The 11,382-nt window shown below is 40.6% G+C and overlaps 1 protein-coding gene across 1 annotated transcript; it reads left to right on the top strand.

Annotated features, from left to right (window-relative positions):
- The first annotated feature begins 8,033 nt into the window (after positions 1 to 8,033).
- On the top strand, positions 8,034 to 11,134 carry LOC146318110 (transmembrane protein 125-like). Its single transcript, XM_084732349.1, has 2 exons — positions 8,034 to 9,160; positions 9,805 to 11,134. The coding sequence occupies exon 2, from the start codon at positions 9,848 to 9,850 to the stop codon at positions 10,559 to 10,561; it is 714 nt and encodes a 237-aa protein (XP_084588475.1). The 5' UTR covers positions 8,034 to 9,160; positions 9,805 to 9,847; the 3' UTR covers positions 10,562 to 11,134.
- The last annotated feature ends 248 nt before the right edge of the window (positions 11,135 to 11,382 follow it).

Here is an 11,382-nt window from a genome sequence, read left to right as displayed (position 1 = left end):
TCATGCCCATCTGGCCTGATCAAGTAAAAATTAAAGTGAGGCATATTGATGTAGCTGAAGAAATGCTTTTGCTTTAGTTGAAAATCAGATTCTCTCCCATCAGAGATAACACAGACTAAATTGAATTTACAGTCAATTTGCTGCGAGGAGTGAGTCATGACTAAATGAAAATGCTTTTAGCACACTGAGGATTAAGCAGGAGGCAAGATATATCTGAGAGAGTGAGAGAGATTGCCAATCAACTGGAATATGAAAATACTAGAGAGCATATTTTGCATACCTAACACAGTCCGTGGTTCTTTGCCGTGTCCACTGGTCTTTTTCCACGGTCAAACATCCTGTGACTTCGGTGCCTCTAAAAACCAGAGAGCTGCTCTTGTTTTGCCACCGCTGTGACTGTACAAGTCATTGTTGCAAAACGTATCTACGAGAAAGAAAGAAAGACCTTGACCCTGTAAAGACATTCAAGAACTGAGAAAACAATTTATTTCAGAGCACAGACTGCATAATAAGTAGCGGATGTTAGAGGCCTGACATTTTTTTTTAGGATTCCTCTGGGGTTCCCGCGGGTCAAATTCACTATTCATCACTGGACTGGGACGAGACAGGAATCATTATAACAATAGGTCAGGTTTTGATAGTACAAATATGTTCTTATATGGTTCAGCACTATTTTAAAACACAATGCTAGTTATTCTGTTGTCTTTTTTTATTTGCATCCTTTTTTTGTTTCTCTTTTGTGCTCATTTGATTCATGCGATTGTAGTGGTACTGTGGGAGTGGGGTGGGACAGGAGTAAACTCACATACAGTATCACCATCATTTTAATTCACTGGGTCTATAGATTATGAAGCCAGTTGGTACATTCCTTGCAGATGTTACAGTAACATTTAAAGAATAATGGGGAACCTTAATAATTGCCTGTATCCTGATTGGATTTTACTGACAATGGTAGCAACATGTAGCTATGCCCTAAAGCATACACTACTGTAAATGGGACCATATTTTGGAAAATTAACATCATGTTGTGCAGAACAAGACTTGAAACTATAGCGACTGAGACCATAAATGTATTAGGAAACAGTTTACTGAGGTCCTAAATCAAGTGAAAGGCCATTTTCTCATACAGTTTTATACAATTTGACTTCTTTTTGCAGCCAGTGAAACCACCCCCTGCTGCCAATTAGGAACAATGCAGGTTTAAGGGGCTTGAACGTTGGCTTCACCACGAGTCTACAGGCACACTAGCAGCTTCCTGAGGCTGCCCCTAGTCACAGCAGTGAGCTAGATGCTAATGTCGGCATGCTATCATGCATAGCAGGTAATGCTTGTTGTGCAAAACATTAGTGCAGGGGTCTTAAACATTTTTCAGGCCATGGACTTCTTAACTGAAAGAGCAGAGACCCCCTAATACATATACTATTATACTACTATATTTTAGCTGCTAAGTCAGCAGCATGGCTAATGTTAGCTGCGTTAGCCTCACCCTCTGCTCTTTTGCCAACAGTTTCTTTTGCTCGTGGAGTTTCAAAACAATCCAGTGTGGCTCCGAAGAGTGTCTGTACTCTTGGGATCATAATTCAGTTAAGTGGCCGCTCAAAGCCACATGTCAGCTTGGTGGTGGCACAAGCAGAAATCATCATCATCCTCTTGGGACCATGACTGACAGTACAACATTTCATAGCAATCCTTCCTAGAATCGGTGATATACTTCGGTCTGAGTTTTCGCAGCCAGTATCAAATATTTGCCGTGTAGCAGTTGTGATTCTGTGGCTGAGCTGAGTTTTTGTGTGACATGTATTGCAATAGCAGTCTACTTCTTCACCAAAATGATACACTGCTGATGTACTATAGAAGACTTTTTGTGTTACTCTGCAGAGTACAGCACATGACACATCAAATCACTCATCACTCTCGCTTTTTGACAGACTGTCTACAGATCAATGCCGTTACTGAGATGAAGTCACTTCGTGTCACATCTCTGTATCTCTGCCTGAGGGACATCAGGCTTAACTACATCTGTGCGGGGGTTCATCATTTGTGGGGGAAGTTGTAGGGACTACTAAAGAGTCAGGATTGGCGAGGTTTGTCTGTGTTTGCCTAGTGTGTCACCTGGGCCTGAAAAATTGGCAGCAGATCCTTTTCATTTATCACAGCAGCAAGTCTGGGTGAGGTGTCACATTCTCTCAACATTGTGGATTCTTGAGACGCTTCCACCCTCCTCACATGCAGTCACAGTGATCATGAAAGTCTGCAGCTCTTCTTGCATGTGAACAGAATTTCAGTAAATACTGTGACTCCTACTCGGGCCATGTTTCTTATTTAATTAACCTTTAGGGAACATTTGCTGAGCGTGCATACTGCTTTCCCTGCTCTGCATTCGCACAGCTGCAGAAGCTGGCATCGATGGGCTTCACGGTTCATTTACAGTGTTTGCTCTGGGCCTCTAAGCGCGACCAAGAACAACTGGGTTTTAGTACCTTGCTCAAGAACACCTCAACAGCCAGCGTTGAGAGATGAGAGAGCCAGATTTTCTGAGTTTCGTCCCACTTTTCACCTGCTGGTTGAGGAGAAACTGGAGCAGCGATGCACTGGTCACAAGCCCTGTTTGTCTAACCCAGTGGTCTGCAACCATGAGATTAGTTCATCCTCTGTGGTTGATGTTACACCTGTCGGTGAAATCAGCTGCTGGAGTGTGGAGTGGAGCGGAGCAGCCAGAATGAGAAACTGTTCACACAGATCTCTCCATGGCACATTCTTCAACAGCAGTTTTTTCAGACAGCATACTGCTGCAAGTTTGTGGAGGCTGCTGTCTGTGCTCATCACTCCTCCAGACCCCTGCTTTCATCTTAACCAGAACCAACTATCACTTTTTTAAAGCTCAAAGCAGAATTTTATCTCGCCTCCTCCACACAATCAGCACAGTGTGAAATTATAAACACGAAGGATGGTCTCAAATATGTATTTAAGCTTATTTATAGTATATGAATAACAATACAGCAATCATGAGATTGAATCTCAGTATGAATGTGACCTTTCTGTGTGGAGTTTGCACATTCTCCCTTCACAATATAGTTGGCCTTTACCTTTATAATGTACAAAATATATGTGGTATATAGTATATATCATTCAAATGTATGAACATTTATTAGCTTAAATGACAAAAAAGATGATAATGCAACTACTTAACTGTTAAGCTCTGAGTTGGCAACCATTTGAATATTCAGGAAGTGGTGAAATGCAAGTTCTGTAGTTCAGTATTATTCTATATGTTGTCCTATATGCTCCGATATGGAAACTGTTTTTAAACAGAACATAATGGAGATTAATTAATTGACCTGCCGATTCAAGTAGTTAAAGATGACTGCTGTAAGGAAGTAATTGTTTTAACTGAAACCATCATCTTTTCCTAAACTGAATCAACACTCTTTGTTGCCTAAACCTGAAAAGGTACTCTCTTAAAACTATAACTGGACGTTACATATCAATTATTGCTAAGTTTTGTTTTTTTTTAATTTATTGAGAGACAAAAGACAAAATACTGACAGAAAAGTACAAGAACAGTGTGTACAGATCAGTTAACAAAATGTTGTCAGGGAATAACTACAGGGTTGTGTTAGATGTCATGTGTTGGTTTGATGTTGGTGTGTGTGTGTGTGTGTGTGTGTGTGTGTGTGTGTGTGTGTGTGTGTGTGTGTGTGTGTGTGTGTGTGTGTGTGGTAAATGAATAAGGTGGAGAACTAACAGTAGCATAAGAGAGGAGATAGTTGAGGAATGAAAGAAAGGAAAACAAAAGCACACTAATAATAGTAATCCAACCTTTTCTGCCACAAAGTGCTATTTCTAATTAATAATTAGTCATGTTGGATGAGCACCATTACTCTTTGGAATAATATAAGGTTAATTATAGAGAGAATGACTTTTTGGGTTGGATTTTTACTCTACATTCACAAACTCATTTTACTGATTTACTACTTATTTCACAGATTATCATACAAAACATGTGACCATCTCATTAAATATGATGCATCTTCATAGATTAAATAACCCATAAAGTACATAAAGGAATTAAAATGAGCTCTACCTCAGCCAGCTACAACAGTAAAATGAAACATACTTTTAATACTTTAACTACATTTAGATGTTAATACTCATGTATTTGTTATTTTGACTTTTACTTGCAATGGAGTATTTTTACATTGTACTAGTATTGCTTTAATTTAAGTAAAAGACCTCAATACTACTGCATTTACAGTACAAATATATACGGTATTATTGTATTGGCATTGCACAGGCTGCTGTAGGAACTTGGAGGCTGCTGCCCTCTACAGGTTGATCTGCAGCAACAACAACAACACACACTGCATGGGAACACAGATACTGCATATCACTTTACTGTTGGTGTATTAGTACAGTAAATGGGACAAGTGGCATTTGTGACAAAAATTGCATATTTTAACTTGGATACATGCCCCATTTAAATGAATAGAGTGAATATTGGTTTCTTTAAATCTTACTAAGAAGTATATTCACGACTATGTGTTGTGCAGTCTTCAAGTGTTTTGACCATTTTAACATTTTCTGTTGATGTGTTGTGTTGATGCATATTAACCCTTCACTATGAGGTTAAAGTTCCATCTTAAATCATTTATAAGAAGGTTTGAGGTTGCACTGTGGGAATCATAGCACTTTTAAAATAAATACTCAATACAATAGTCTTCTCATTCAGTGATAATAAATACAAAAATATCTCACTGTCCAGAAACATGTCACACTCTGTATATCATGCCAGAATAGTAGCTGAATTTAGTAATCAATAAAAAGCTGAATGTAAATGTATTTCATGGTCAAGAATTTATATGTACTGTAATTATATTTGCCCATCAGTTTTATACACCCACTTTTATCAGAGCCTGTTGCACTCTGAATTCTCTCCCAGAATGCAACAGGCAAATGACAGGCTGTTCTATCCCAAGGCAAACAAACATCAAACAAAGCATACACATCTACCAGCTGCTCCAAAAGTTACAAAACAGATGATAACCTGTCACAGTTATGTTTTCAAATGTTGTTGTAGGCCTGTTTTGCTTGATGGCTGGGTTAATTGCTTTAATTAATTTACACAAGGGCAGTATTGATAATAATATACGCTGTGTTTTGTAGCATGAAGAAAACAAGATTAAAACCCCTGTGACAAGAAGCAAAGGCTATAACAATGTTTAAATGAATGTAAACAATGTTTTAATGTTTAACAATGAATATTAAGAGTAATCAACAATAGGAATATTTATTATAAACTAATATGTCCTGCCTTATGTCTCAATTTGAGTGACTGTATTGATGGCCACAGAGTAACATGGTTCTTTGTTGCCACCTTGTGGTTGAATCAGATTGACTGCAGATGCATCAGTGAGAGACACATTTTATTTACAATAAAAGCTACTCAGAACTCTGACTTTACTCTGACTCTGACAGATGACTGAAGTCACTGAGGGTGCAAGATCAGACTTTAAATCGGGGAATTCATACATCTATCACAGATTCAGATGTCCATGAAGGAAAGTGTTGTTTTATTATTAGTGAGTCAGTCCCTGTGGATTCTTTTACCTTTCAAATGAAACTGTCTGGATGAAATTCTAAGCTGCTGAAAAACATGTTTAAGCCCCCATTCTCTACTAAAATCCTGAAACATGTTGGAATACTCATAAAAATCAGAAACACAGCAAATACAAAACCATCTCGGATAATGTTGGCTGCCAAGGACCAATATCAGGTAGAGTACACAGCGTCAGCACTTTGTACAATCCAAGTACATAAATCCTGCTACTTGCATTACCAAAACAAATAAATCTGCTTTGTCTTTTCCTGCCATAGAAAAGCTTATTCATACCGTTTTCTATTCATGCCTGAGCTATTGCAATGCTCTGTTTACATGCCTTAGTCAATCCTAGGGCTTCAGCCAGAGCAGAAAACTGCTGTAAACAAATCATAGGCTCCATATCACCCCAAGTCTTTTAATATCCTGTGAGGCCATGCTATTGTTCTTGGTAGTAGTAGTAGTAGTAGTAGTAGTAGTGGTAGTAATAGTATATACTGTGAGTGCAATAATATCTATTTATCCATCTATTAATTTATCTACCCTTCTAGTTCCTAGCTAGGGGAGACCAGGGAGTTTTGTAACAACAATTTGGTTGTAACTCTTATTGATCAGAAAAGTGCTGTGTTGATGTCATCAATATCGTACATTCTCATTTGAGCTCAAAGGAGAAGTCATATGTCTCCGTGAGCAACATTGTCGATTTTACAACCCAACCTTATTTAGGTAAAAAGGTAAAAAAACAAAACAATATCAGGTTTATTTCCTGCTTAGCATTCATTGTTTGTAAACAGACAAATATGGGTACCATCTATTAAAGTTTTAGAGATCTAGCACAAACAAGTACTGTGTCACTGATGCAAAACAAAAAGTGTCACTACCACCCCCGGTCTCCCCTACACTTATTTGTTGAAGATCATAATTTAACATTTGACTCCAGTTGATATTAAGTGGCTCAAAGATTCAAAGGCTGAGCTAATGATATTGTCCACTAGAGGGAGGAAATGCATCTTGAGATCCTGCAGACTCCTTTAATAAAGAGGCCTTCAGTGAGTTGCCCCTCAGAATTTGTATAATGGATGAAGGACTCCAGGGAGACTCAACAATTTTCTTTCTTTTTTTTTTTTTTTGTGTCACAGTCCCTCCTCCATGATTCTTGCCTGCTATGTGAGTTTTTGTTATTTTTGTTTAATGGGTGAGGTGTGCTTTGTGTATTTTGGTTTTGTCTGTCTGCACCTGATCATCATCTCCAATCAGGCACATCTGTCACCTCTTCATTATAAATACTCTGCATCAACAGCCAACTCCCTGCTGGATTGTTGTGCCATACAAGATTTTGTCTATGTTTTACGTTTCCAGCTCAGATTAGTTTGCCAGCCTGTTTTTCTGCTTGTTACTTTGTTTGCCTGCCTACTTGACAGAGATACTTACCACCTCTTCTTCCTGTCTCCAGGATCACCCAGCTGCCAGTACATCTTGCCAGTTTGCCAAGCCTTCCAACCGGCTCTCTTTTCTGGATTACCCTCTGTTAAGCCTTCACCCCTGGATAGCATTCCCCTCACCTTTGCCCAAACTCCCACTGCCAGCTACCATCTCATCCTCCTTGCAAATCATCAAAATAAAAGAGACTGTTTTTTTTCACAAACCTGCATGTTCCATGTCTGCATTTGGATTCTGTCTCAGATCCATGTCTCGTTGGGCAGACTGACCCCCTTGTTTTTGTGGTGGTTGCCAAGAAATAATCAGGTACATGACTGCCTGTAAAACCACATATTCTCTGTTTTTACAGTTTTTGTGTGGATTAAGCAAACCACGTTATTGCCCACATTTCTTGAACTGTGCTCCAGCAACAGTTGAGTGATCTATCAGAGGAACCTTGGTCACCCTTTCCTGTATATAAGCTATGCTATGTCTGACATGTGCTATTTTGAAAAGAAAACTTTGAAGAAATTTTGAAGATGGTTAAAATATGTTGCTAAAGACCCATTAAAAGTGGCATATTGTCACATCTTATGTTAGCTCAGTTGTTCCCGAACTGTGGACTGGTAGTGAAACAAAGTTAAATGAGTATGATTTATGCAGGAGAAATAAACAAGCAAGAGTTTACTGATACTGTTATGCTGATCTTTATTTTTAAACTTGAATCCTTTTCTTCAGTTGTTTCACTGGCTAATTAGCTAGCTAATCTACATCAGTTGTTATCTAGGTAGTTACATCTGATAGCTAATGTTAGCAAAACCTACAACAGTCATTGGCTAGCTAGATAGATAGCATTTTGCTAACATTAGCTAACTTATAATGTGGTCATACATATGTGCCTTGTACAGGTCCCCCAAAACACCTTTTAACCATCTTCCACATCTGATCTGGTTTTCAACATAAGTGAGCCTAGCATATAGCATATCTAAGTACAAAAGGAGAAAACTGATCCACCGAGTACCAAGATTACTCAACTGTTACTGGAGTACAGAGCAAAAAGGGCTGGTATTAGGAGGCTTTTTTTTTTTACCTATGGACAAAGGTTTCCCCCACTTGCAGTCATAATGCTAAGCTAACTGTCATCTGCTTGTAGCTTCAAATTTAAGACAGATATGAGAGTGGTTTCAATGTTTTCATGTAAGTCTTGACCAGAAAGTGAAAATATGTGTCCCAAAAGGTCAAACTAATCCTTAAAATTAAAGGCAAAATGTTTTGAAGACCCATCCTCTGATATGGCAGGTGTATTACTGGATGACACAAACCAGCAGGCCTGGGTCAGTGAACGTCTCACTGAGGAGAAGCAGCATTCACTGTAGCCTATCTAAGAGGCTCAGCATAGTGTGTGAGTGACGTTATCCTTAGGATCACAGAAACACCATTATCAGTACACACTGACATCACTCAGCCCTGCACCACAGCAACACAACACCCCTCCACGGCTCACACACACCACCACCCGCCTCCTGCAGCATAGTCATTGTGTTCACCGGCCTACCCATTGTCTGCATGGAGACACGGCGGACAATGTCGCCAATCTCTGTCAAAACCATGATCCAACACTGCTATAGTGACCCGTCTTTTCTCCCACTTAACCAGACAAGATGGTGTCCCCGTGTGATGAGACGTGGTGGAGGAGGAGGTGGACGGGGGGGTCCTGTGTTCTGCCTGGCACTGGGCTGGAGAATGTGAATGGGAGACAGATCATCAATCTGTAACGTGAGTACGCGCACTGCGGTGATCATGAGCAGACATGTGGACAGACGACGTGCACAACACACTGTCAGAATGTCAACATCACCATGACTTCTCTACTGACAGCGAGTATTACACAGTCTCTGCTTCTCTATGGTTGGGTCCTCACAGGATTTCTGCCTTCATTTACACTGAGAAGAATTGAAAACATCTGACAACTGGGCCGTTGGAGAATTTTCCTCAAAACTGGATTGTTTTTCACCATCTTTTCTTCAGAATGGAAACAACAAGACTAAAGGATCTTCTGAAACAACTGCTTTAGTGCGTTGACTGGGGTTGTGTGTTGGGAAGTAGATGGATGAACAGCAACACATGACACTCATCTAACACCAAGTGAGTAACTGTTACCACAGAGGCTGAGATGAAGTACAGGATGTTCCTGCTGATAATACAATTAATATCCCAAAGAACATTTTCCATTAGAAAGATGTTTTAAAAACGAACTGGCTTGGTAACTAGCTTGCAAATGATAAGCCAAGTGTTTAGTGGTGTAAATGACAGTCGTCGTCAAATAGACAGCAAAAAAAATTATCTGTTCAGGTGTTGTGATGTATTTAATGACGTTCAGACCACCTTTGTCTGCAGCGCTGCCTCCACTTTTGTCTCTGTCCCAAGAAGTATATTATTACAACCTCCTCCAGTGTCACCATGATTGCTGTTATCAGAAAATTTTGACTCTTCTTCTTCTTTGGGGTTAACTCTGAGCAGGGCCCTCTAGTGGATGTATTGCTTAACATCCATGCCAACATGTAGGACGCATGGAAGTATGTGGGCATTGACGGTTATATTGTTTAAAATGTATGTGTCTATTATTGTTCGTAAAGGGAGCTTAAATGAACGTTTAGACATTCAGACTGCATGCCAGCCAGTTTTCAAACAGAAGTTCATCAACACTGAAATCCTGGTTGGCGCTCATTGGGATATTTTTGAAGATTAGGTTGTCTCCAATCTTCTGCCTAATTCTACATACTTTACAGGGTGTCAGTCTGGTTTTGGGCTGGTTGAGCTGCAATCACCAACATGCCTGAAATGCAGACCTTCTACCAGCCCCGACACACCTTACGTCACCCCCCAGGTCTCTACATGGACCCCACCCTGATGCAGCGGCGTGTCCTGGAAGATCAAGTGGAGCTCTGGTGGTTCAGAGAGCCACGCCACTCCCTGCTGTGCTACTGTGCCTCGGTAGCGCTCATACTGGGGCTGGGCCTGGGCGGCGTGGGCCTCCTCTCCACCACCACCAGCCTGTCTGGGGAGTGGCGCCTCGGGGTGGGCACCACGCTCTGCCTCTTAGCCCTGGCTGTTCTGCTCAAGCAGCTCCTCAGCTCTGCCATCCAGGACATGAACTGCGTGCGCAGCCGACGACGCATCGACCAGCTGAAAAGCGGCGGAAGGGCCGACCCGGCGCTGATCTTGGCTGTGGGGCTGGCAGTGATGCTCTGTGGGACGGTGCTTCTCTGCGTGGCCACAATCGGCAGCCAAGGTCATGACAGCAAGGAGATGTTGGTGTCCAGTCTGGTGCTGATGGCAGCTGGTGCAGGCATGGCTCTGGCTGTGGTGGGCTACAGTGTACTCATCTACCTTAAAAGAAGACGAGAGCAGAGGAGGAGGAGGATGATGAGAGTGAGCAGAGCGAGGAGGCTGGGCTATCGAGCTGTCAGGGTGTTCAGTGTCTCAGGAGGACAGATGAGCCAGGCCACGAGAGAGACGTCTTCCAGCAGGACCAGTCTCATCTGAATGGACTGAAGGGGCAAATCCAGTGAATAAGGGATGAAAGTTGTGACTCAGATGTGCAAAAACAAAGAAGCAGCAGCTTTAGTTTTGGCTGCTGTGGCATTTTTCCAGTGTCTGTGTTTCCATTAGCAATTGACTGCTGTTGAACATCATCAAAAGAGTACCTGCAAATAGTTTGCAGCAGAACAGAACAGACTGATTTCAACAATAGCAATCCAATGAACTCACTGTCTGCAGTGTTCACATCAAACCAAAACTTTACTGTGTTGCATTATGGTTTCTTTTCTTCTTTTTTCTACCACTGACTCAAAGATTAAGGTTGACAAAGTAAATGAAAGGATGAATGATTATGACAGTGGAATTTATTAATGAAGTGCATTTCTAATAAAATTATTTTAGACTATACAAACACATGCATCAAAATACTTTTTGCTATTTTACATGAACACACTGAAACTCCTGTCACAATCAATGTACACTTGTGGGCTGCATTCTTTTTTTTTCTCTTACATTTTGTTCTGCATGTTCAGACTACAACAAAGATGATGCAGTGTCAAATTATTTTACCTCTTTGTTGCAGCTAACATAGAGTCAACCAACCACATAACTTGAATGTGAATACATTGCTTATTCAAGTGATTGACAGGTGCTATCAAAATTTCTCATTCACAACTTCAAACAACTTACAGATGGATATACACACAATATATTAGACATGTTACAGGTTTCAGCTTTAATGGAAGTATACTACAGGCGAGAGTGAAATCAGCAAGGCAAAGTATAAGTGATAGTTCAGAGTATTTGATGTAGGGTTGTATGAGATA

This window comes from Lutjanus erythropterus, chromosome 12 (genome assembly GCF_056507025.1).
Source record: "Lutjanus erythropterus isolate fLutEry1 chromosome 12, fLutEry1.hap2, whole genome shotgun sequence".
Lineage (NCBI taxonomy): Eukaryota > Metazoa > Chordata > Actinopteri > Lutjaniformes > Lutjanidae > Lutjanus > Lutjanus erythropterus.
The sequence above is the reverse complement of the archived record's forward strand: the minus strand, read 5'-3'. Positions and strand labels throughout refer to the sequence as shown.